This window comes from Saccopteryx leptura, chromosome 2 (genome assembly GCF_036850995.1).
Source record: "Saccopteryx leptura isolate mSacLep1 chromosome 2, mSacLep1_pri_phased_curated, whole genome shotgun sequence".
Lineage (NCBI taxonomy): Eukaryota > Metazoa > Chordata > Mammalia > Chiroptera > Emballonuridae > Saccopteryx > Saccopteryx leptura.
This window is the reverse complement of record NC_089504.1, coordinates 378,907,611-378,935,597: the sequence shown is the minus strand read 5'-3', so window position 1 is coordinate 378,935,597 and position 27,987 is coordinate 378,907,611. Positions and strand designations below refer to the sequence as shown.

The 27,987-nt window shown below is 38.2% G+C and overlaps 1 protein-coding gene across 1 annotated transcript; it reads left to right on the top strand.

Moving 5' to 3' along the window:
* On the top strand, window positions 1-27,987 carry CRTAM (cytotoxic and regulatory T cell molecule). The gene is made up of 10 exons (XM_066366483.1): window positions 1-84; window positions 7,956-8,102; window positions 9,945-10,100; window positions 11,776-11,919; window positions 14,093-14,254; window positions 17,218-17,304; window positions 18,819-18,902; window positions 21,106-21,252; window positions 24,885-24,971; window positions 26,760-27,987. Exons 1-10 carry the CDS (start codon window positions 39-41, stop codon window positions 26,888-26,890), a joined length of 1,191 nt encoding a protein of 396 aa, XP_066222580.1. The 5' UTR covers window positions 1-38; the 3' UTR covers window positions 26,891-27,987.

Genomic DNA, 27,987 nt, shown 5'->3' with positions numbered 1-27,987 from the left:
GAGGAAGTTGACAAGGTGTGACAACAGCACAGCACAGTATGTGGTGGAGAGTTTGCAGCTTGCTGGTTTGGTTCCCCTTACAAGGTAAGGACTTAGAGCTAAGGTTTTTTGATGTTCAGTAGACCTAATGTTTTGCCAAATCTACCTGTCAATCAACGGCATTCTCAGAGGACCTACTACAGGAGACAACCCAGGTAAATTTACTGATACGTTCCAAGTCACACTAAAATGACTGAGGGATGTTACTGTTTTTCTTTAATCTCTTGTTCAATTAATAAAGGGGTCATTGTAGTGTTTGTCTCTGTGGGATCTATGTTGTGGCAAAATGTAACAATAAGCTTAGTGGATTAATTATTTAAGAATATGCCAATTGAGCCCTGGCCAGATAGCTCTATTGGTTAGAGCACCAGCCCAAAGCTCAGAGGTTGCCAGTTCGATCCCTGGTCTGGGCACATACAGGAACAGATCAATGTTTCTCTCTCTCTCTCTCTCTCTCTCTCTCCTTCTTCTTTAAAAAAAAAAAAAAGAATATACCAATTGAAAGAGCATCAGTTTGGGGCAGGGGTCCCCAAACTTTTTACACAGGGTCCAGTTCACTGTCCCTCAGACCGTTGGAGGGCCGCCACATACAGTGCTCCTCTCACTGACCACCAATGAAAGAGGTGCCCCTTCCAGAAGTGCGGAGGGGGCGGCTAAATGGCCTCAGGGGGCCGCATGCAGCCCGCAGGCCGTAGTTTGGGGCGCCTGGTTTGGGGTTTAAAAATGTCCTTGTATAAGCCTTAGCTAAAGAATGTAATTTCTCTGAAACTCAGTTTCTGCATCTTGAAATGAAGATAATAACAATGTTTGACCCACCAAACTCCCTGGATTGTTATAAGAATCAAATTTCAATTGTGAGAGCGCATTAAAAATGTTGAAGGGCTGTACAATTCAATGAGTTCTGAGATAATTATAAGTCCAGTGAAGCTTTGTGCTTATTTCTTAAGGATCAGTTATGCTTTTACATTTTATTGTAATTTTCAAATTTTATTTTTGGTTTTTAATTCTCATGTAACATTATGAAAATTAAAAAAAAGACTCATTTACCTTTTGAGCACAGGTGAAATGATTCCTACCCAAAAGCGGGGGCAAAGGTGTAGATGTCCCTGAGTATCCAATTGCAATTTGCAGAGGAAACCACATATAAATGCACTGCTTGCTTATTGTGTGTGTTTGCTTGTTGTCAAATATTGAACCTGGAGTTACACTCCAGGTAATGCACCTATCCTTCTAAATCTGTGCTCACCAACCACAGTACTTCAATTGTTTTCTTTTATACACATCAACTTGTGCCTTCTTTATTGATCCCTGCACCTTAAGGCAGTGGTCCCCAACCTTTTCTGGGCCATGGACCAGTTCAATGTCAGAAAATATTTTCACTGACCGGCTTTTCAGGTGGGATGGATAAATGTATCACGTGGCCAAGACAAGCATCAAGAGTGAGTCTTAGACGGATGTAACAGAGGGAATCTGGTCATTTTTAAAAAATAAAACATCGTTCAGACTTAAATATAAATAAAATAGAAATAATGTAAGTTATTTATTCTTTCTCTGCGGACTGGTACCAAATGGCCCACGGACAGGTACCGGTCCATGGCCTGGGGGTTGGGGACCACTGCTCTAAGGCACTTGATAAGTATTCAATTTTGTTAATAAATAATATTAGTTTCTTTAATAAGTGGCTTAAAGAATTGCTACTACATTCAGAAACAAAATACATTTAGATAACTAAAATTATTATTATTATTATTATTATTATTATTATTTTACAGAAACAGAGAGTCAGAGAGAGGGATAGATAGGGTCAGGCAGACAGGAACAGAGAGAGATAAGAAGCATCAATCATCAGTTTTTCGTTGCGACACCTTAGTTGTTCATTGATTGCTTTCTCATATGTGCTTTGACCATGGGCCTTCAGCAGACCAAGTAACCCCTTGCTCAAGCCAGCGACCTTGGGTCCAAGCTGGTGAGCTTTGCTCAAACAGGATGAGCCCATGCTCAAGCTGGTGACCTCAGGGTCTTGAACCTGGGTCCTCCGCATCCCAGTCCAATGTTCTATCCACTGCACCACTGCCTGGTCACACTAAAATTATTTTAATTACTTCAAAACTTAAAGTCTATAATTGACCTTAACATTTTTTTAAGAGTAAATTTTAACTGTTTCATCAAAATAGCTCACAAAAATAAATTTTTAAATAAAAACAACCATAAACATGATTTATGGTAAACCTAAGACAGACCTTTTAGAAATATACTTAAATACTATTTCTAAGGGAAAGAGAGAAATAATGCACATTGTGTAATGCACATTGCAGAGTACTTTTTAATTACCTTTAATTCTAGCAAAGATTCTGATGTAGGTATTAATAGCCCTAATTGACATAGGAGAAAATTTGAGGTTAAAAGGAGTTAGAAAACCTGTCAAACTTTTCACAACTAGTAAATAACAACATAAATATCAGCTGACAAAGCACATAGTAGAAATATTATTTCATGAATTAATGTGTGTATGTCTATTGGGTTGTGACAAAAAATGTGTCATAATGTGGATCAAAGGTTTGAAAGCAAAAAAAAAAAAAAAAAAAAAAAAAGGTTTGAAAGCCATTGATTTGCACAATTTGGAAGATTCATTTTTGAAAAATCCCAATGTGAAAACTCATCCATAGGGCATGCTGAAGGCATCTAGTCTCACTGCTATTTGAGTACTGATTGCCCTTTCTGACCTACTCTTGCTCAGGCCTGTCAGAGTCCTAAATAAGAAAAGAGCTAACCATATTGCTTTCTTGGTAAAAAGGCAGCCAATCATCAGTTTGAGGACCACTATAAATTAGCAGCTGTTTTCAGCTAACTGAATTATGAGAAGATCACTCTACCTTCTACTGTGCAACTTCTAAGATTGCCAAAAATCTATAGACCAGAAAAGTCCTATAATCTTGTAATCTAAACTCTTTTCAAGGTTACCATTGGCATAAATAGCTACTAGGATGGATAAAACATAGTCAGAATGAAGAATTTTTCTAAATTAATCCCATTGGCCTATATTGTTGGTGATGAAAATATGATAATTTGTACCCTTTATTCTGGTTATTTAGTGGAGGGTAGATATAGGAAACAAAAAGAATAGTTGCAAATTGAGTATGGTCCTGTTGATTCTTCTTTTGGCAAAGAAAATGTCACACGTTTATTGACACATATTTGAAATTATTTAAGGTTATACTAGAAATAATTTAATTTTGACAAAGTCAGATTCACTTTCATAATTGTAATTTTCTTATTAATTCTATCTAAAAAATTATTATTCCTTTTTGCAATGTTCTAATGGAAGCACATGTTGTCTGCTGTCTCATAATAATCATGCAAATAGTGCTCTGACTTGAGAATCAACTCATTATATGTCTCTAGTTTTAACTTAGCTCTAGTCTTAATTATTCAATATAATAATTACTAAGTGATTGTATTATTACTGAATATATACATTATGTATTTACTCACTTTTAGCCATTAATTCAACTAATACTATAAATATTACTTTGTGCTTGGCCCCGATAATATAAAATGAATAAATGGCGAACAATTTTTCCAAGGAGAGTTTGTAATCTATCCACAGAGACATACTTATAACCAAATAATTATAAAGTGCTGTGCTGAGTGGTATAATAGAAGTTCACTCAAAGCCCTTGGGGATCTGGAGGAGAAAGTAGGTAGGTCATTGTGGGGAGGATGGAACCCACAGACTGGTTGGACAGGTTTGACAAAAGTGGTGTGGTTTGAGTTGAGTTTTGAAGGAGATAAGAAAGGCCTTCTAGGCCAAGAGAACAGCATGGATCAAAGCATAATATCTTCATGAGCCTGGAATTTTCTGAAAACAACAAATGGCTATTTTCATAGAGCATGTGAAAAGGAGTATCAGCAGATGGTACTGGAGGAGAAGACAAGAATCAAGTTATCTCGAATTTTGGCCAGTTCTCACAAGCACTGGGAGACTTACCAACTAGTCTAATAAAGGAAGATATATAATAAAATTTATGTTATTAAAATGTAATTCTAGCAGCAAATGAGGATGATAAATTAGAGGGAGCAGAGACCAGAAAGCAGAGACCAATGGTCCAAGAAAGAAACAATGGATGCCTCAACTAAGGCAGTAATATTAGCAAAAAAAAAAAAGAAAAAGAATAAATTGATAAAAGAGATGTTCTGCAGAGAGAGAGAGAGAGAGAGAGAGAGAGAGAGAGCGCCTCTCAAGTGTCTGCTGTGCAGCGGTTGGTGAGGCATTAATGAATACATGGAAACACTAGAACGGAACAGGTGGGAGACCTGTGTTAGCTGTGAGTGGAACCTAGGGAGCAGTAGAAATAATGAGCTCCAAGCGGGCATGTCCAGGTGAGGGCCTCTGAAAGACAGGCTGTTCTGGAGCTTTTAAATTTATATATGCAAATTTAAGTTGCTAAAGAAAGAAAAAGAAGAAATACTTTATTCTTCTTCAGTATGCTATGATGACCTACAGTAGAGGAGATCACACATTGTGACTCACAAAACCTTGGGAAAAACCAAGGAATCTTTAGCTGCATAGGTTTTTCTTAGTACTTTGGTACAAGGCTGTGACTGCTGCTTGCCCTTCTGCTTCAGGCTTGGTCACCTGTGCTTCGGTGTGAAGCCATTCCACTGTTAGGACGAGTAGTTAGTGGGGTTGGGGTGGAGATGGGGAAGGTCACAGGTTCCATTTCCATACATAAACCAGTCACAATCAATAACCCTCATAGACTCAATGAGCAACCCCATAACACATGCTATGCACGGATGGATGAATCTGGTCATGGGAACAACAACCAAGCCCAGAAATCAATAGTCCACTCAGTGAACATGACCCACCAATGGTAAATGTTGTCACAATGAGAGACAGGACAGTCATTTACTGCCCAGCTCCTCATGCTCAGCATTTCGGAGCCACGTAGAGCTAATCTGCAGGCTGGCACTCTGAAGGTCAGGTAGGGAAAACTAAGAAGTAGGCACACAACCTCAGGAACCATAGAAGAAAGAGTGGATAAAGATATAACGTGTGTAAAGCCTGAAGGGAGGAAGTGGTGAGCAGAGAGATACCCCACACTTGATCCTTCTCATGAAAAAGGTAAAAATTTGACTCCAAACTTAGATGAAAAACAATTTAAAAGATGAGTTCCAGTTTAGTTTTCGATGTCAATGAGAGGATCAAAGGGAATTTTGACTTAGAAGACGTGCCATCAAAACTTAGGTACAGCTATCCTCTTCCATCTTTGAACATGACCTAGACACATGGAGCAGCATTTTCAAGCACTACAGCTGACACAGTGTGGGTCTGCGCCTTCTCACCCGGGGCCACTCTTCCTTCCTACAATGATTTCCTGTCTCTAAATCAAACATGGGGTTGACATGATAACTCTGAAAGATAAATAGGCCTGTACAGCCTAAAGTAAGACTTGGAGCAAAGAGTAAAGAAAACAACTAATTTTCTCTGCCTCAAATATAACCCTTTTTACTTCAACTCAGGCATCTATAATCATAGCTAGTCTGTTCAGTAGCCTGATATTGAATTCTCAACAGCAAAAGCAAACACTAATCTTAGGAGATATAATTCTTTAGCAGGTGCTAAAAAGCCATACTCCATTTCGTTACCATTTTTGAAGACATTGGAAGAATTAAATGACAATTTAATTCATAAGCATGTATTCCAAGAAAAAGACAATGATACATACATCTTTACCTTTGTTTATTGAATTTATCAGGGTGACACTGGTTAACCTAATTATACAGGTTTCTGGTGCACAATTCTGTAACACATCTCTGTACACCATGTTGTGTGTTCACATCCCCAAGTCAAGTCTGTCCATCACCATTTATTCCCTCGGTACTCTCCTCCATCCCAGCCCCTATAGTCATCACACTGTTGTCCGTGTCCATGAGGTTTGTTTGGTCCTTCTTTGCTCTATATTTCTTTAAAATGAGAGACATTTATTTATAAACAGGTTGCAGCGAAATTTGTCATTCCCATCTCCTTACATGCAGCCTTCCTGCCTAAACAATCATTTTACCAAAGGGAAGAACATTGGCAAAATTTCTGAATATCAACTTCTGCCCTAAGGGATGAAATCAGGGCATGTTGATGACTACTAGCTTTTACTGTATCATTGTAGTGATTCAATGTAGTAACTGCCCTCTTGTCTCTCAGTATTCTTATTAACAGGAGAGCAAAGATATGTGTCCACTGCCTGCATTATTGTGCCATCATGAAAGCTAGCATTAAACCATTATTTTTCAAGCTCACACTGTGAACTTGAATCATTTCTGTAAGGAATGAATTTTAGAGGAATAGAAAACATATTCACTGCCATCTAGAAACTCGTCTCTTGGTGGGAAGCAAGATAAAGCACAAGAACCAGAAAGCAAAGCAAGAATCATAAGGAAATGGTGATGGAAACAATAGAAGTTAGTTCTAGATTCAAATTCTTGGTTCAGAGTTGTTTAACCTTAGAAAATAAGTCTGTTGTCATTTCAGAGCCTCTCTACTAATACTCAAGTATGGATTGATTTTATAAATTTAGAATATTTCCAAATGACCCAACCTAAACAGAATTGTGGCCTTATGCCTCAATGCTTATTTTAAAACAATCTATTATTAATCTTTTATTGTTTATTATAGTATAAGCTAATTATATGGGTATTTTTTTTCATTAAGACTCAGGCAAACTGCTTTCCCAGGAGAGTCAGAATAAATACAATACAAAAATTTGGGGGTATTATTGTCAGAAGCTAGACTGACATGAACGACCCCAGGGATGGAGCAAACCAAAAGGTCTGCACCAAATTAATTCCCAGAGCTCTCCAAAGTACTTTTCCTAATACTTAAAATTTATCACAAGCAAATCACGTCCTTCCTGTTTTGTTTTGTTTTGTTTTTTAATTTTAAAACAATGCAGTCAAACTCATTATATTTGTTTTTCATAATTTCTAATCCTATAGTATTTTTATGTTTATGGAAGTATTCTATACCCTCATTGAGTAGAATTATCACCCTCAAAATTTTTTTCTTTTAATTTTAAAACTTGAAGAAATAACAGACAGCAATAAATGCACACATTTCTTTTTCTAACATTATCCTTTTGGGGAGGATAAGCTTACAGCTGATTGAAACCAATTGTTTCCATTCTCTGGGGATTGTGATTTGGGGAAATTAGACTCTCGCAGGGGCCTGGAGAAAGTGCTTATGTGGAACACGAAATTGGAAGAGAAGTGAGAACATCCTCCCTCTGGTGGAGAAGCTCCTCCCCTTGACGAGCGGCACTCACAAGAGCACCTGGGTTACAACATTCTATCTTAGAAACCTACGCTGGCTTGTACGTGAAGGCACGAGTCATCCGGCTTATAAACCGAGGCCCGAGAGGCTGAATTTCCTGGGGTCTGATCCTATACTATAGATAGTCCAACCAAGTTACCTGGGCATGGACTCTGTGGCGCACAGACCGGCTGGGACAGATCCCAGCTCCAAGACCTGTGTGACCTTGAACCTCTCTTCCCTCAGCTGTAGAATGGGTCAGATAATTCTTCCTTATAGGGTTAGTTTGAAAGTTAAATTCAAAATAAGTAACCAGACCTGACACTGTTCTGGGCATATGACAGTGCAAGTGTCCAAGATGTTCTCCAGCTGTCCCCTTTCCCTGTGGAGCCCCCGCCCTCACGCAGACCTCCTTCAGGAGACATCTTCGCACTTTCATGCAGGGTGCCCACTCTTTCCTGTGCATTTTTATTTTGTATTGACTTATGTATTGTTTGTATAATAAATGATCGAAGAAATAAACAAGGTTGGGTTGGGACAGAGACCCTGCCTCAGCACAGGAGTGGGGTGGCTCGGGCCATGCTGACCGTCCCATTCCCTTCCTCTGCAGAGGCCTTTCTGACTAACCACACAGAAACCATCACCGTGGAGGAAGGTCAGACGGTCACCCTACAGTGTGTCGTCTCTGAGGCGGAGAATACCTCCCTGCAGTGGCTGGCCCCGTCAGGGTTCACCATTTTTCTAAACGAGCATCCTGGTAAGTGAAAGAAAACTAAATTGTCACCAAACCTGAGGGATTTTCCAGACAAACAATTTGGTAGGACAGAAAGCCAGCATGAGTCACCCAGACAGTGGGCTCAGCCCATGCTACTGCTGCACATGAATCATACCCAGAGGCCTGCTGTTTTACACCTGGCCACTTTTTTTGACAGGAAATCTGAAATGGAAAACCCACCTGAAGGCTTGGTAAAGGGGGCTAAAGTTACAAAGCACATTTTCCTGCCACCACCTCGCCCCCACGTCACAGTTTGAATCTTGGTGACCATGAAACAAGCAGCAGCACAATGACAGACAGGTGGCCAAGGGACTTGGGACCCCTTGTGCTCATTCAGCTCGCACCATCACCCCACATCTGGAGCCAGCTGCCTCATTTTGCACCTGAGCAATCTCAAGTCACAAATCTCAAGTCAGACAGCTCCTTTTCGCTTGTCAGCCTCGACATGAAGTCAAGATCGCTAAGCAATAGGAACTGACAGGACATACTACTTTGGAAAGGAAGTTAGTCATGCCTCTCATCAAAAACACGCTTTAAGGGAGTGAGGGGTTGTTTTCAGCTTTAATTGAGATATTATTGACATATAACCTATTAGTTTAAGTTACACAACATGATGTTTTGATATATGTATATATTCAAAATGTTGACCACAATGTAGGAAACATTCATCACCTTACATAGTTACATTTTTTCCCCTGTCAAGATTCTTAAAAGTCTATTGAATTCATCTTTTTGAGTAGGATTTTATCAAACCTCCCTTTTCATAATGAGATCATTTTATATCTCAGAGAGTAGAGAGGCCAGGGATACTGGTAAGCATCTTATAGTGCCCAGAACAACACCCACAACAAAGGGTTATGGACTCAAATGCCAATCAATAGTGCTGAGGTTGAGAATTCCTGCATTCTATTCATGTAACACCAGGACACGCAACCCTGGCTCCAGACGAGAAACACCCTTCCTTGATCAGCCATCCAAGGCGTAACTAGTTTAAGCTTGTTCATATTGTAAATCTTAAGAGGAAAGGAAAAAAGGAAAGAATGAAAGAAGGAAGGAAGGAAAGAAGGAAGGAAGGAAGGAAGGAAGGAAGGAAGGAAGGAAGGAAGGAAGGAAGGAAGGAAGGAAGGAAGGAAGGAAGGGAGAGAGGAAGACAAAACTACTCATTTCAGGAGCCTCTGATTAGCTAAGGGACCTCTGACTTGAGACAATCTTCCCATGTCAATATAGAATCAAGAGGAATACTTGTTATTGGCTGGATTTCTCTGGAGCTTGCCCTTTATTTTTATCCCCCATTGGTTGAACAACCTAGAAAGACTAAGTCATAATCTTTGGGGAACTTCAAATAATAATGAATTTTTTTAAATTAAAAACCAAAAGCCCCCAGCTGGAGCAATGAATATCAATGCACTTATTTTTCATTTCTCACAGTCATTCTGACAGGACAACATCAAATGAATCAGTTTGCAAAAAGGTAAATAATAGTGGGGCATTTTTCACAACATAAAGAAAAAAAATTGAAAATTCTTCTGCAACCTGAACCCTCCAACCAACAGTGTTCTTCATTTCCTACAAACACAAATAAAGGAAATTGTTTATTTCACAGTTACCATATCAAAATATTTTATTTTCTAAACCGACTTCAAGCTATTGTGAGGCATCCAGCAGGTAGTATTAGGATTTGTAAGTCAACTCTATCAAAGATGTGATATTTGTTCCTTTAAGGTGTGAAAATCAAACGCTATTCTGTGAATAATCAATTCACTGCGAGTCTGTATTCATCTGAAACCTTTCCTCATAATGGCTCTTTCCCACCTCCCTGTGCAGCTTTAAAAAATATGAAATACCAGCTTCTTCACCACTCCCCCAATCAGCTTTCCATCAGCATGCCTAACGTAACCACACAAGACGAAGGCGTGTACAAGTGTTTACATTATGGCGAAGACTCCGTGAGAACAAAGGAAGTGAAAGTGATTGTGCTGGGTAAGTGCCTCAAAGCCAGCAAACCCCGTCCTGCAGCAATGTGCTTAGGAACATTGGCTCTCATTTTTAAACTTCATGTTTTCATTGAAAAATGTTACTTCCAGCACCTCTGCCACCTTTGATTGACAGAAAACAAAAAGGAGCATTTTGAGTTGCAAGCCCCCCAGATGAAAACGGGAATACGTAAAAATTTTGCCTTTGGCATCAACTAAATGTTCTCTCTGAGGAACTAAAGAAAGAGAATATTTGATGACCTGTGACTATGTGCCAGGCACTGAGCTAGGCTCTAGGGAACCAGAGATAATTGAATCCCTATCTCTGCCCACAAGAAGTTTGCACACTAGTTTAGGAGAGCAAGACATGTATATAAATAAAGTAAAACATTATGAGAGCATAGCCACAGACAGGATGAATTCAGACGCAATTGCACTGGAAAACCAGCTCACTTCCTCAGCCAAAACAATTTCCTCTCTTCTGTTGGGGGTGGGGGAGTGGGGAGGAGACACAGATAGGAAATGACAGCCTCCTGATTCCCCTGGACTTGCTCAGTTCCGTAGGCGCTCAGTTTCATTCAGCTCAAGTTTTACAATCTTTACATTTTGGCTTATTGTGGCAGAACAGCTCAACTAAAAACGTGATTCCACATGCCACGCAAACAAATTTCTTAAACTTGTCTTATTAAATTAGTATAGTGTGTGGTGCCTTCCATAAAGTAAAACTACGATGACAAAGTGTTAGGAAAGGAGTGGCTCCTGGGGGGTTTTGAGAACCAATGTGACTCAGTTCGAGGGCTGTTTTTCCCCTACTTTATTGGCCGCCCCCAACAGCACTCTGGCTCAGGCTGGTTGTGTGCCCTTCAAGGCAATCATAACACCCAGGCATCCTTCCGTCACAGCTCTTTTAATCAACAGCTTAGGGGCCGAGTCTCTCACCAACTATTAGTTCCTTAAAGGATACTATGAGATCCTTAAATAAGGATCTTCTCCATATTTGTATCGCTGTCATTGAACACATCGAGTGCCTACTTGAGCTGGCTTTCCAATGTCTCGATGGCAGGTGGATGGACACAAAAATGTGGAAGAGCAAAGGTCTGGACCAAAGTCTGAGGTAGAATGAAAAGTAGCAGGATGTCTAACTAAAAAGTATTTCCACCACGAGAGTAGGAAGAAAAGGGATCAAAGAACCCTTTATGACACATGGCTCTTTGATGTTAAGAGAGGGCAGAAGTAACTTACCTTGAACTGAGTCATGGGCTCAGGAAAGTTTGGAGCTGAAACAACCAACTCGTAAACCAGTTTCTTCATGTCACAAACAAGGAAATTGACAAACCAAGAAATTGGGCGAATAAAGCAAGTTCTTACAACTAGTTTGTAACAGAGGTGGAGCTAGAATTCGGATGGGTATTCCTCACTTGGTACTCAACCAATCAAAGACAGTCATATATCAAATGTAAAATTGTTCTTGTAACATAGTTTGGGAATTTGGGGATACTAATCACTATAGCCAAAGTAGTTTTACAGGTATATAAAGCCCTTTAACTATATTCTGGGAAAGGACAAGTACAAAGAAAATATGACCATGAGGTAGATACCCGACAAAGACCCCTGCAGATTATTAGGCTTTATGATTTGCTGAGATCAGCTAGTTAAGCACGGAAAAATTAATTTTGTTCTAGCAACTCCTTTGAAGTCAACCCTGGAAGTTTCAGTCGTCAGAATGCAAAATGGAGAAGAACATGTTATGCTTAAATGCTCCACCATGAGAAGCAAGCCCCCGCCACAGATAACCTGGCTGTTAGCGAATGACTTAGAGCTCTATGGTAAGTGAAGAAATACTTCCTTCCTCCTTTGTTTTCCTTCCTAAATTTCCAAGGGATTTTGTTTTTAATGTTCTGGCACCCTCTGGTGGTGCCAGAGAACACCATTCTGTAATTCATCAGTTCTTTTCCAAACTACGTGTCTTTATAACCAATCAATAATACTTCTTAATCTTGAAAGGGTAATCACAGATTACGTGATTACACATTTTGCTTAAAACAAGGTAGAAATAAAAAATGTGATGTTTATTATGGTGCCTTATAATTGGATATAATTTAATAAAATAAAGATAAAATAGAGCTTATTCCACCTGAGCATAATCTTTCCAGTAGGCATGAATTGAAAATACATTTAACACAATAAATGATCTTCCTTATGTAGTATATACAGTGTCATGCCATCAATGACAGATAAAAATATGGTAACAAAGAATCTAAACTCTGACTCTTTTGATTGAAGAAGATAAACTAATTACCATCTTAAAAAACTATGTATAGTTTGTTGCTATTTTAACAAGTATTGTGTTTGATTTTACATAATCATAGATTCTTAGAGCTGGAAGGAACCCTTTATGGTTGAGGACACCAAGGGTCAAGTGGAATTCTAGAGAAAAGAGACCTAAAACCCATATCTGACTCTCAGTTCAGTGCCACATCTATCTACAACACTAAAGATTTCTCCTTTAATTTGCCTTATTTATTAAATAAGTGTAGCCTTGTGTCCTTGTGTTTCACAACCATGTCAAGCTATCCTTCTTAGATGCCATTACAAGCTTTGAAGCTTTGTTTTTGTTGTTGTTTTTTCAGTAGTGAAGCCTTTATAGAAACCTATTCACTCTGTTAATTTGCTTCCTTCTGTAGGTAGGGCTGAGCACATCAAGGCAACTGTCTTTGGCTATAATGAAGTTAAAAGTCTAATAGGTTGGCCAAGATGTCAAGACCCTTGGTTTCTTTTTTTTTATAATTTTATTTTTTTAATGGGGCGACATCAATAAATCAGGATACATATATTCAAAGATCAACAAGTCAGGTTATCTTGTCTTTCAATTATGTTGCATACCCATCACCCAAAGTCAGATTGTCCTCTGTCATCTTCTATCTAGTTTTCTTTGTGCCCCTCCCCCTCCCCCTTTCCCTCTTCCTTTCCCCCCTCCCCCCGTAACCACCACACTCTTATCAATGTCTCTTAGTTTCACTTTTATGTCCCACCTACGTATGGAATAATGCAGTTCCTGTTTTTTTCTGATTTACTTATTTCACTTCGTATAATGTTATCAAGATCCCACCATTTTGCTGTAAATGATCCGATGTCATCATTTCTTATGGTTGAGTAGTATTCCATAGTGTATATGTGCCACATCTTCTTTATCCAGTCATCTATTGACGGACTTTTTGGTTGTTTCCATGTCCTGGCCACTGTGAACAATGCTGCAATGAACATGGGGCTGCATGTGTCTTTACGTATCAATGTTTCTGAGTTTTTGGGGTATATACCCAGTAGAGGGATTGCTGGGTCATAAGGTAGTTCTATTTGCAGTTTTTTGAGGAACCACCATACTTTCTTCCATAATGGTTGTACTACTTTACATTCCCACCAACAGTGTATGAGGGTTCCTTTTTCTCCACAGCCTCTCCAACATTTGCTATTACCTGTCTTGTTAATAATAGCTAATCTAACAGGTGTGAGGTGGTATCTCATTGCAGTTTTGATTTGCATTTCTCTAATAACTAAAGAAGATGAGCATCTTTTCATATATCTGTTGGCCATTTGTACTTCCTCCTGGGAGAAATGTCTGTTCATGTCCTCTTCCCATTTTTTTATTGGATTGTTTGTTTGTTTGTTGTTGAGTTTTATGAGTTCTTTGTATATTTTGGATATTAGGCCCTTATCTGAGCTGTTGTTTGAAAATATCATTTCCCATTTAGTTGGCTTTCTGTTTATTTTGTTATCAGTTTCTCTTGCCGAGCAAAAACTTCCTAGTCTGATGTAGTCCCATTCATTAATTTTTGCCTTCACTTCTCTTGCCATTGGAGTCAAATTCATAAAATGCTCTTTAAAACCCAGGTCCATGAGTTTAGTACCTATAAGACCCTTGGTTTCTGAAAGAAGCAAATCCATCCAATAACATTAAATAGCCACTACCTCATGCATTCATTGCCTTAAATTGCCCTACAGGTGAAACCTATCATAAATTTGACACTGATGGGAAGAAATGTAATAGCAGCAGCACCCTCCGAGTCCATGAATACAGCAAGAACTCAACAGTGGACTGCATAATCCGACACAAAGGCCTCCACGGAAGAAAACTGGTAGCATCCTTCCGGTTTGAAGATTTGGGTAAGAAGAACTAATGATGTCTAGAATCGTTTTTAATTTACCTCAGTCTTATGCTATCAAACAAAATTAAATACAGGAGGGGAAAGTCTTTCAGAGCGAGATTACCATCAACAGAGCTCTCCTTAACAGCAAATTCTTTTAATGATTGAAATTTGTCCTGCTGATCAACAGGGTTGCAACTGTTCCAATGTTCAGAAAAACCCCAGTTGCACAGAAAGCCTAGGACAGTGACATAAGCAAATAGTGTGGTGCTTGTTTTTTGCTAGTGACAGCTGGCGTAATATCACCTTACCTCACCTCACTGTGGTCATGTTTTTGGAGAGATCATATGAAGCACGCTGCATCTTTACATTTGACCCAACAGCAGATAGTATTAACTGAAATACATCTACGCTTGTCTATACCCTTTTAAGTTTTTATAGAGCACTTGTTCAGTGACATTAAGCCAAGATTTTTTTTTAGATATATTTTGTTAAAACTGTTTCAAAGATTTTAGTTTCACCCTGTTGATATTTGGAGCAAGACACAAAGTGATGATAAAAAATAAACGAAACATCAAATGTTAAATGTGAAGAGGAGTCGCTTCTATTTTCAGGATATCTAGTTTCTCATTCCTTCACCATCGAGAAAGAAATAATTTTTAAGCTATATAAAACTTTTTGAGCCAAGAGGCATCCTATAAGTTGTAGCGTGAATTATACCTGTAATTAATAGGAATCTGACGTGCATTATTTTATAAGGTATTTCTCAGTGTAAAGAAAGATTCCTGAAGTACAAGGATTCATTCACACTTGTGAAGGAGAAACCAGTTAGATGGCAACGCATTTGTTGAAATAATTCTTTATCAAATGAAATGACTGCTCATGAAAAACGTTCATTAGTGAGAACCTCACTGTGGGAAAACTGCCTTTGCTGCCCCGTGGTGCTGCTGCTGTGGTTAAACGTCCCCTCTCCCCACCACATGCTTTCCACCAGTCACTTTCTAATCAAACCAAAAGCCGTTCTTGAGGCAGCTGCATTTAGAAGACCCGAGGACCCACAGACTGGGCTGTGCTGTCCTCTGACACAAAATTTCCTGCTTTGTTATGACTCAGGCCCTCCCCAGCCTCCACCCCCATCAGTAGAAGGAGCAGGGGGCAAGCACAGAGAAATATGGAGGATCAGCACAGAGAATATGAGACTTTATTTATCAAATGCTTCTGAAAGAAATCCACTTTCTTGAATAGGAGAGCCAACAGTATTGAAACTGTCTGGGAGGTCTGAAGATATGAAGATATGTGGAGAACAGAACAGCAGAGATAGAATAGACTAGCTGCAAAGTGGTTTATTTCATCATTTAAGTATTCCAAATGAGTTATCTTGGTTTCCTATTATTTATTTAAAGATGGGGTAAAAACAAAATATTGCACAACTGTGGAACTAAATTTTTAATATTATTTAATATTTATTAATTTTAATTTAAACAGTCATTGTAGCTAGTGGAGATATAGTAGATAGTGAAGGGATATAACATTCTGACCAACTAGAAAGTTAAATCGTGATGCACTGGTATCCACCTAATGAAAACAAGTGTCCAAATGAATCTATCTAATAGCTTCTTGTCAATTGAGAGGATAAATCAAAGTAAATACAAACTCTAGTTTGTATAGAATATATATATTCTATTATATATATATTTATGTATAAAACAGGTTTTATATAGACATACATATAACAAAATATATATTATAAATGTATTTTATATATATGCATATATGGTTTCATATATATCTATATACGTACATTATTATATGTCCAACAAGATATATAATATGTACATATCTATAACCTGTTTCATACATAAATATACAATTAGGTAAATTTATATAGTATGCATTATTCTAGAGGGTTTTAATCATGATTAAATTTTACTCTACATGTCCCCAATATTTCTCATATTATGCTCTTCTTGTCATTTGCTTCTAGTACTTCTATTTGGCTCACTTTCAAATATTTTCCTCTTTCACTGACAATAACTCTCCTCTTTCTTCAATTTTCTCTGGCATCTTTGTAGTCACAGCTTTGCTTTTAGCCTATGGTCTATGTTACTATTTCTCTAATGTTTCCTTAGTGATTCTTCTTCTTCCTCTCACAGCTCCTGCATGTAATGTTTAAGACAATAACATTTTATAGCACAGAAATTCTTTGACTAAATAAAAAACTGAGAAATACTCATAGATTTGATAAAGGCATTACCCACCTGTGATATCTCAATGCCGGTATTTGCAAATTAACAGGCACCTTTTTTATCTGCTCTTTGGTCCCAGGCCTATTCATAGACTGATTAAATCTATGCAAAGATTGGACCTCTGGAAACATTTCTAAATATATTTTATATTGTAAAATAAGATTTAGGCTTAGTAAATAGCAAGCATTATGCTAAATATGTTGAATGAATGAAGTCATTAATTTTCACAAAAAAACTCCAAGAGGTAAATGCTGTTAGTATCTTCATAATACAGGTATCAAAAAACTGAGCATTTGGGAGATTAAGTATCTTGTTCAAACTCACTGAGCAGTAGGCATGTAAGAGTGTTGGAATTCCACCCTGTCTGAGCCTGATTCCAAAGCCACCTAACAAATAACTAGTTAGATATGTGAATGGACAGACAGGGAGACAGAGAGATCGACGACAGGCAGAGACAGTGAATGAATACCCTCTGCCTAAGACTGCGGAATGCCCTGCTCCACAGAGGTCCAGCATGCTGTACTTCTGAGCAGGCAGTTCAGCAGATGGCCATCAGCGGGATACAGCTCCACAAACCAGCTCGGAGAGCGATAGATAGAACACAGAGTGCTGAGGTTTCTGCAAAACCTCCGCAAGCAGGTAGCAGCCAGATACCTTCTCCAACCTGTCGTACCGAGCACAATGTGGGCAAAACTGTTCTCTGTGGTTGTAAAATTTTGTTTTTCCCCTTTCCTAGTTACTGATCAAAAGACAGCGTCAGATGCCCCGGACGAGAGCTCTTCATGGTCTCAAGACCCTCAGCCGTCTACTCCCACTCGTACTGGTAAGTGTCGAAATCGTTCAGATTTGTTTCTTTAAATTATGCCTTTTGGGGAGGTCAGTTTTCCAATTCTAATTTTTAGGAACATTTTTTTTTAAATTTGTAACAAGACCATGAAGGACTCCCTCCAGCTTTGTAGTGACCTGGAGAAGTGCCATAGTTAACCCTCTGGGTTCGGAAGAAACTAACACCTTATAATCTCTCTCTCCCCCTTTCTCTCAGTTACTTGGCTCTCAAGAACTCAGATAGATTTTGACGACAGCATTGAACTATAAATGCAAAAGAATTGAGAAAACCTAGATTATAATTCCAGTGTTTTAGACAGTGACTCCACTAGATGGTTAACTCTGGACAATGATCGTATAATTTATATTTGTATTTCACGTAGCACAGTATCTGGCCCCAGCCGGTACTCAGAAAATGCAGTATCAATGAATGAAGGATGAAAGCATGCAGCTGTCCTGGTGCTCTGAGTGCCTCACCCAGAAGGGCATAAACTCCTAAATGTCCTCGTTCTGTTTCAGATAGTGTTTCTATAACAATTTAATTTGGTGGGATAAGTGCTTTCACATTATTATATATTATGTTCATAGTTCTGAGTACCAGATCACATTCAAAAATTTTTTTTATCTTGAATAATATTTAAAAATAAATGTTGGGGGTTTTAAAAAACCGATAAATGCAATTTGTACCATATAGTTTTTTAAAGAACAATGGAAATTGAAAATAGTATGAACTGGAACAGCCACTTTACTTGCTTCAATAATCTAATATTTTTACAAATGTTTAGAATCTAGTTGTCTTTAAATTGGTTTACAACACTGCTAAATAACTCAGTTTTCTGCTCTGCTTTTTCACATATAACATAAGATTTAAAAAGTATGGTTTCTAAAATTTCTTTCACCTTTCCATTCCTATAGTTTTATTACTGTTAATAATATCCATTTTCAGTAGAAGAATGGGTGGTTTCATTTCCCTTGTGTAATGGGCTAAAAAGCAAGAAACTGTAACAGGAAAAAATAAAAAAAAACAAAACAGAAAATAAGGATAAACACAAAATCAGAAAAGATTTTTATAATTTTTATCGTTTGTCTTACCTAGAAAAAGCATCATAGTACTCTCCACTTCTAGGGTGGGGAGGAGTTCGGGAGAGGATCATAGGTTTGAATGACAACTGGACCTACTTTTCAACATAAAAGTCATTGCTTTGTCCATTTCAGGCTGTAGGTTTCCTAAAAAAGCTCGCCATGCGAGCTTCACTGTTTGGTTGTTCTCTTGTCTCATCCTGAGTCCTGTCTCACTCATAGCCCTGATTCTGTAAGGAAGTAAAAAATAACGGTTGTAAGTTGGGGTCCTGAGTTTCAATATTGGCTCTACCACTGATTTGCTGCAGGACTTGAGACAATTTACTTCTCTAAAACTCAGTTTGCTCAGAGCTGTGCTGAGAAATAACACACCATATGGACACACGGTATGTGCATATTATGTGTGTATATCATGTGTTTCTGTTGCTTTAGTTGCAGTAATAGAAACTTTTAGTACATCAGAGACTAACAAAGAAGAGGAGGAACAAACTACTCAAGACCCTGACTTGACCATTGGTAAGTGTCCCCTACCGCATTTAGACTAAACACTGACATTTTAATCTTTTAATCAGGAAGTCCAATAGTTTTTTTCAGTCCTCATTTTTCTCAACCTTTCTATTGGTTAATCATCCCCTTGGTCCTTGACTTAGTTGCCTCCCTGGCTTCCATGACATACTCAGCCTGGTCCTGTACTTTTTGCTAACCACTGTGTGTGTGTGTGTGTGTGTGTGTGTGTGTGTGTGTGAGAGAGAGAGAGAGAGAGAGAGAGAGAGAGAGAGAGAGAGAGAAAGAGAGAGAAAGAGATAGACAGAGAGAGGGACAGATAGGGACAGACAGAAAGGGAGAGAGATGAGAAGCATCAATTCTTCATTGCGGCACCTTAGTTGTTCATTGTTTGCTTTCTCAAATGTGCCTTGACTGGGGGGCTACAGTAGACTGAGTGACCCCTTGCTCAAGCCAGGGACCTTAGGCTCAAGCTGGTGAGCCTGGCTCAAACTAGATAAGCCCGTGCTCAAGCTGGCAACCTCGGAATTTCAAACCTAGGTTCTCCCCATCCCAGTCCAATGCTCTATCCACTGCTCCACCGCCTGGTCAGGCACTAACCACTCTTTTTCTATGTCCCTTAGCTAACTTCCCTTCCTCCTCTTCTTTCTATGTAGATTTGCTTCTGATTATACTTCCCTATCCTTGATTTTTTCCTTAATTCTTAAAGAGTTTACCCATTTTCAAGACTGTACTTGTTGCCACCAGGCAGGAGATTTCATACCTTTATTTCCAGATCCTTCTCCTGAGCACTAGTCCTTGTTTTATTCTATTTCCTACATATCCTTAGCTGAATTGTCCAACATTTCCTCAAATTCAACATTGCTAACAACTGAACAGCATCTTTTCTTACAAAGCCAGTTTGTCTAAAGTATCACATGATCCTAAACCTTGGTGTCATCCTTCACGACCGTCTGTGCATATGTATGTGTGTATGCGTGCATGTGTGTGTGCGTGCGCACATACACACACGTGAAATCAGTCAGTTTCCAAGGACTTTCAGGTATTGTGTCTACTCTCAGCGCCACCACCCTGATCCAGAACCTCAATCATCTCCTGCATGCAGTGTTATAACTTCAGTTTCTCCTTTCGTAACCTGCATTGAGCACTTTCCTATCCAAACATCCCTTTACCCTCTTTACACCGGTGTTCAGGAAGCCGCTGTCACTTCCCCTAGTCAACCATGCAGGGCATGAGCCTTAACCGGCTCCGGTAAGATGCACTCTACCACTCCCTCTGCAGTCTGTCTCGGTAAAGTCCTGACAAGAATCTTTTTTCTGAAAACATCACCTCGTTCTGAATGCCTTGCCCAGTTTATCCTAACTGTCCCTGAGCAAAGAAAAGCATTTTCACTCCTCTCCTTACCCTCTTGTCAAGGTCAATATCTTCCCTGAAAACTTTCCTGACCAACTCAGGGACCACTTCTGCCTCTCAGTCCCTGAACACATCATATTAACATATGTGGACCTAAAATTTGGCACGGAGAGCTTACTTCTGTTTGTTTTCATTAATTTATTTGTTTACATATATAGAAAACTATCTCCAATAATATAGATCGTGTCTTATGCAACTCTGAGCATGTTCCACACATAGTGTATACTCCTTAATTGAGTGTTGGTTGAGATGAGGAGACCAGGACACTAGAGGACATAGAATCATAATTCTGGGTTTAGAAAGACCTTTCAGGGCTCATCTAGTTTATTTCCAAATGCATTCGTGTAGGACCACATTCAACCTAGCCAAGATGAATAATTATTTTGTTTGCATAGTTTTTCAAACTTCTTAACAACCTCTCTTGCTAAACTACACATTAATAAAAAACAAACAAAAAAAAAAACCCTTAGAAAACAACTTATTCCTTACAACTAATTTGATCCCCTGACTATAATTGAAGTCAATATTCTCAAGTTTTCACCAGAAATAAAAATTAAATAGTTCAGTATCTATATAACTTAGAAACCCTTTGCAAATTATCCCACTAAATTGTTTGTATTCTTGTTTTCAGAGAATAAATAGTATGAATCTCTTGATCTTCAGGGTAAAGCTCCTCCTCGTCTCTTCATCTGAGCTGTCTATTAGTCTGCATTATATTTTGGAAGAATTGTGTACAAATTCAAAAAACCTCAGTGAACAAAAAACCTTCAAACTATCTAGAATCCTTTCATATTTCTTATAGGCACAAACCCTCGTTATGAAGGACTGACGGGAAAGAAAAGTGGTACATTGCTGCTCACACTGGTGTCCTTCCTCATTTTCATACTCTTCATCATCGTCCAGCTCTTCATAATGAAGCTTCGGAAAGCACACGTGGTATGGAAAAAAGGTGAGTAGGCCGAGAACCTGATGGAGGCTACCAGACGCTGAAACCATTGGCTAGCCAAAAGGGAAATTCTGTTACAGTTTTTCTTTTAGATGATGCACAAACCTACTTGATAAGTGTTGTCATCTAAATAAGCAACTATTTGCTTTACCATGATAAAGGGAGGTGGATTTCCAGGAATTATAGTGAAAAAGTACAAAACCAGGGACAACTAGAGCAGCTCTAGGAATTGGAATTATATTATAGAAGCTTCTATTCACAAAAGGATATAAAATAGAGAACTCATCCATCCATCCATTCATCCATCCATCCATTCATCCATCCATCCATCCATCCATCCATCCATCCATCCATCCATCCATCCATCCATCCATCCATCCATCCCTCCCTCCATCCAGCCAATAAGCATTCACTGAGCACCTATTATGTGCCATGCACTGTTCCAGGAACCAGATACACATCTGTCAATAAGACAGACCAGGGCCCTACTCTCAGAGTTCTTATTCTATATAGTCAAAGGTTGACTATAATAGACTGTTTTAGTCCATTTTTACTTGGAAAGAATGCACTCAACTTCCCTCAACCATAATATGTTAGTAATTTTTTCCTAAGCATGCTGATTAAAAGGTTATTATTGGAAACAAAAAATTTCTATAACTAGCTTAGAAAATACCTTTTAAAATACGTAGACTCAACATTTATCAGAGCTTTAGAAGGGACCTTAGTAGTTACCCAGAATAACCCACCTACCTAATTGACTCCATAAATTTGTATAAGGATTAAATTCCCTCTTTAGTTCTGAGCTGTTAAGTAGCTCTGTGCTTCGCAACAGTAGCCATGACATGGCTATTGAGCACTTGAAATGTGGCTAGTCCCTCTTGAAAGGTGCTGTAAGAATAATATATGCTGCAGACTCAGTACACACACACACACACAGGTATACAATATATCTAATAATAACACTGGGGAACAAAATTTTTGTTGCATTTATAAAAACACTTGTTCTTACCTAATTTGAGTGTGCTGATCTCAAATCTGACATTAATTTTTCTCTGTAAGCTACAGAATTTTTGCAATTCAAGATTTTAGGTTTTTATCTTATTGTAAAATTTTCAACATTTAGTTTAACATAATGAAGTAGAATGTCTTCTTGGGCATCATCTTTGTGAAAATATAATAATTTATATAAAGCAGTAAATACACTAATACATAAAAGATATGATTGCATCAGAATTTATCTACAATTTCAAAATAGAACATATTAAAACACTTAGTTTAATCATAAAATTTGTACAAAACTTATTTAAATTCTATTCAGGCAAAAATTTGCATTTGTAGCTTTTGCGTTTGTGTACTTGTTGAGGACAATCTCGTTTGATGCTCCAGCAGTAGTCTGCTCATCACTAACAGCTCCAAGATTTTCGGGACACTTATCAAGGTGACTGTTCAGGAAGTGAATCTTAATGCTCATGTTACATCCAATGTCATGGAAAGCCAACAGCATCCTTTGAACCAGAAATGTATAGTTTTCTGCTTTTTTGTTGCCAAGGAAGTTCTTTGTAACTGCCACAAAAGACTGACATGATGCTTTCTCTTCCTTATTCATCTTCCTGGCAAATTTTTCATCATGTATGAGGGTTTGAATTTGAGGTCCATCAAATACACCTGCTTTTATCTTCTCAAAAGACAAGGCAGGAAAAGCAGAAATAATATGTTGAAAGCATTCACTTTCTCTATTCAAAGCCTGAACAAACTGCTTCATTAAGCCAAGTTTGATGTATGTGAAGTGGGGAAAAAATGATCCTGTCTCGATTAACTACAGGTTCATTCACAATGTTTTGCATCCCTATTTCTAGAGCTTCATGTTTCAGCCACTCCTTCTGTGTCTAGTGTTTCTCCCGAGCTCAGCTGTCTCACAAACACAGAAAGCAAGGATAGTTTGTGAAACCTCTCTGTTGTCCTAGCATGAAATTTAGCATTTTTAGATGCACACAAATGATCCAGTTATGCTCCTCATACTTCAGAAAGTCGAGGACAATTTTTATGTCATTCTTACTAAGTCATTCAATTCGGGTTGGCTAAACTGCTGAGGGGTTAATGACTGCTTGGCATCAGAAGAAGACCCTTCAGATTCTCAACCATTTCCTCATGCATCTTATCAAAATATACTTATCACTTTCTTCGTCCTTAGAAGAAATAAAACCATTTAAAACTGGAACCAGGAGTGTCTCAGAGTGTGGGATAGGTCATATTGCTGAAGGAATATTAGAATATGTGATTATATGCTGTTTTTTCTTGCCAATGCCCTTTGTATGGATCAAATAGAAAGAACAGTCACTGCTGTGGTCCTTAGGTTCACACCAAACCATGGGAATACCAAAAGGCATTCCTTTGCATTTTCCTTTTGTCCAGTCACAAAGCATTTCCTCACAATTATGACACACAATATGAGGAGCCCAATTCTTGTCTTGATCGCCAAGGAGAACTTGAAAATAGGCAATATATGCACGTGTTATAAATGATGAAATATTGCACCTTTGATGTTGAAGTGTGTAACAGCCACATATATAACAGAAGGTGTCAGGACTATTACATTTACGCCTACTCGAAGAAGCCATGATTCAATCTTAAAATAAAATAAGAGGGTGTTTTTATCAGATAATAATTTTTTACATTTAAAAACAACTACAATTATGTAAAAGTGATGTTTGTAAAACATTAATTGCCTGTGGTTATGTTCAATCCAAGAGTCGTTGCCCTTTAACTCCAATTTAAAAACCAACGCATGCCATTAACTGTAACAAAAAGAAATTAAAATTGCATAAAAACTAGAGCATGCACCAAAAAACGAATTTCAGATTTGGAATCAGCAATGCAGAAATAGATAGAAACAGTTCTAAAACCTCATGCAGCAGAAAATGAAAAAAAAAATTGTTCCCCAGTGTAATGTACTGGATCTACTAGTTAAATGAAATCTATTACTAACTTAATTTCACCTCCTTCATTTTCCTCTTTGAGCATGGCTACTAGAAAATTTAAAATTACGTGTATGACTTGCATTTCAGTGCTATTGGACAGCACTGATTTAGCCACATATGGCTCCAACACCTCCAGTGACAGACTCTTCATTATGTCTCAAAGCAAGATACTATATCTTTAAATAGCTCTGACGCTCTTAGAAGTACCGCTTTGCTGAGTTTAAGATCAGTCTCTCTAGATACTCAGATGAACTAACGTTCTCATGATAAATAAACTTAGAAGCTGGGTCTGTCTTTTCAGTGTATCTGCACAATAGGAGGTACCATAGTATTGTTTCAAAATCTCCCATTAATGCTTCATCCCCAGAGTTCTTTAAGGGCTATTGAAATCGTTCCTTGCCAAATGACAATACTTGATTCTAATCTGTTTTCATTTGCCTTCTGCAAGTCTTATACTGCCTAGTAGATGCCTATAGGACTTGTAGTAAAAAGTAAAAAAATGATTTGTTGAATGAATGAGGACATGAGGTATGGGAGGGGAAAGATAAAACTGCTGTTGTATAACAACAGAGCTATCGTATTCCTCAAACATACCTTTCTACACAGAGATGATGTCTGTGGCATCTGAGATTAATAACTTAGTTTTCTTTTCTTTAGAAAATGAAATTTCAGAACACACTCTTGAAAGTTACAGATCCAGGTCCAATAATGAAGAAACGTCATCCCAAGGGAAGAATGGCCAAAGTAAGTCAACCATGTGACCTGAGATTCGAAAAATGAGGTTTGTTAATCTGTTGTCTTTAAGGGGGATGGTAAAAACCAAACTTTGATTTTTTTAGCCCTGTAAAGTTAACTGCCTAAATCATCTTGTAGAACTTAAGCAAGTGCATCTCAAACAATGAAAGGTAACAGTTAAGTTCATGTAGCTGATGACTTTGTGAAGCCATCCCTGAGTCCTCGCTGACACACACAGGCACAGCTCTGGACTGCATGTCCCCTCCCATGCTCTCAAGAATCCTATATACATTTTACGTATGAAGTACTTCTGTAGCATGTTGTCCTTATTAGTGTATTGAGTTAGCTACGACAATACTCTTTCAGGTGGTGAACAGTTGGATTTACTCTGTGTGTATCCCTAGATCCTAGCATGGAAGTTGGCCCAAATGGAGTGTTTGATAAATATGTATTGAATAAATGAATACAAGACTTAATTAACTCAAGCAGAAATGTATCAGATATTTTGTATGTCTTCATTGCAATCCCTCAAGCAAAATATGTAAAGAAAAACTTTTAAAAAGAGCCTAAAATTAAAGGAAGAGAGGAAGAAAGAGAAAATTCTTGACAAAGATCCAGTAATCAGATGTAGATGTAAAACAAGAATTGTAATGCCTTTCAATCATTCTGTTTCCTCCATGTAAGGTAACTTATTCTACCTGCCAAGAGTCGCAAGAAATGCAAGGAGCTTTGCAGCTAGTTTCTATCGATTTTATTGAGGCTTTTGTAGGAAGTGTCTTTTACAATTCTGCCTTTTCTTGTTTTGACCTAGTTGGGCATGAAATGGAAAGAAACAGCTGTACTAGCGGGAGAGGGTCACAAGGGAGTAGACTGTGTGAGAACTGAGGGTGAGAGGAGAGAATGTGTATCAGCTACACAAAACTTTGTTGTATTGCATCCCACGTTTCTATAACATCAATCTCCTCAAACGTACTGGCAAGTAGAAGAATGATGCCACTTTAATGTGTAAGTTGTGTTGTTTCCTATGCCGATTTTCCTAGGCAAAGGAAAACCAAAACAGGAGAATTACATCCTTTAGCAGGAAAAGAAAAGCCCTCAGCTCAGCTGCTGAACCAGCAGATGCCCTTGATCTTCAACTGTAAGAAAATGTTAAGTGAGCACCAGTCCTGAGGACTCCCTCCCCAAAAAGGTCCATCCCCAGGAGCTGCCACAGCTAGTGGAGGCTCACTGTCTCCTGGGCTCTGCTCTCCACGTCCACCCCCCTCCCCTCAGTGCCCTCAGATCTAGTATTTCAACTACATTGGTTTTGCTCACTTCCATGTCCATCCCCCTCCCCTCAGTGCCCTCAGATCCAGTATTTCAACTACATTGGTTTTGCTCACTTAAAAGATACCCTCTGGAGATGCTCCGTCTCTGTGTATAGAGTTGCATGGGCTCTGAGTGGTCTGCCCTAATACTATTTTATACTATTTTTCCTATAAGTGGTGTTACTGATAGTATGAAACTTTGCTGAAGATAATATATTTTTCGCCAGCAACATCTGCTATTTTATAACAGAAATGTCTATATATTTTATTTCAAGTTTATGAGTATTTTTTTCTTTAACAAACATTTTAAAAGTTAAACTTATAACAATGCATTCAGGTCATTTCTATGCATCTGCGAATTTCAGATTCAATTTTTAAAACGTTAATATATAAACCTAAAAGTACCATGTGCAGTGTTTCCAATAAGGGGTGCTATGATGTTCAAAATAAGTTTTCATCTTTGACATGTTGTTTTTTTTTTTTATTCCAGATTCCCGTTCTAAGCGCTGCATTGACTACATCACACAGTTGTACTCAGAAGCAAAAACAAAAAGGAAGAAAAATGCACAACATTCAAATTTGAAAGAAGAGCTTGCCCATATACCAGAGAGCATTGTGTAGTGCAATAGGAAATATGGTTTCAGGACAACCCCACTGTCACCTCGGTGGACAGCTCATGGGAAGGAGTATGATACTATGACAGAAAAAAAATACTTGGAGTGCAATGCAAGATGGTGCCCCCACCATGGAAATCAGCCCTGGATTCAGAGCTGCAAAACGAGGACTAAACCATGGACATAAAGCTTTGTAGTTTAAAAAACAAATAACTTATTATGCCTGACACTACTTCAGAGCAGGAAGATGCCACTAAGCCTTGGGATCTGGGTCAACATGCCCAACTCACGCGATACTATGAAGGGGACATCAGTTTTTAGATGGACCTAGTAGAACTACATAAAAAAAAATTTTTTTTCTTAGTCTTTCCTTCTGGTCTCCCAATAAAAAAGTTTGAGATGAAAAAGATCAAAAGTTCTCTAGTCCTAGGAGCTTACTGTCAAGATGGACTTTCAGATGTAACCAACAGGTACAGTGTCAGGGAGAAGTGACACGTAACTAAAAATGAGCCAGATGACAAGGAAATCCCTGAGGCAAGTGAGTTCAAGGTACGCCCGAAGGTTCGAGTTCTTTAGACTGGTTTGCTGAATCACGAAAGCTGACCTGGTGACAGGTTTATTTTTGTTTGTTTTTTAATGATACTTTAATACAAAAACATGTATGAAAGAAAAATAATAAGTTCAGTTGACTGATTATTAACCTAATGGATGCTTAAAACACATTCTAAACAGAGCTGAATATTTGTCTGTTTTTCTAGTGGTTGTATTCTAAGTTCTGTTTCCTACTTTCACCTTCATATGTACAAGTGACATAGCTTTTTGTTCCTGATCATTTCTTTAAGGTATGTAGATTAAAATCTGACATTTATTTATGACATTTCTCATTGCTTAGATCTGAATAAACTAATTTTAAAATAATATATCATCCCTCCCCACCTCAACCTACCCCACACACTTATGTTATGAGTTTGTTATTTGTTACAGGGTCAGATCTAGTCTTGCTAATTTTTTCTCTTGATTACTTTTTTTAATAATCACAAAATTACTAAAAGATGTAAGAGAACAAAGCACTTTTCTCTCTGAAACCATTTGAGAGTAAATTGA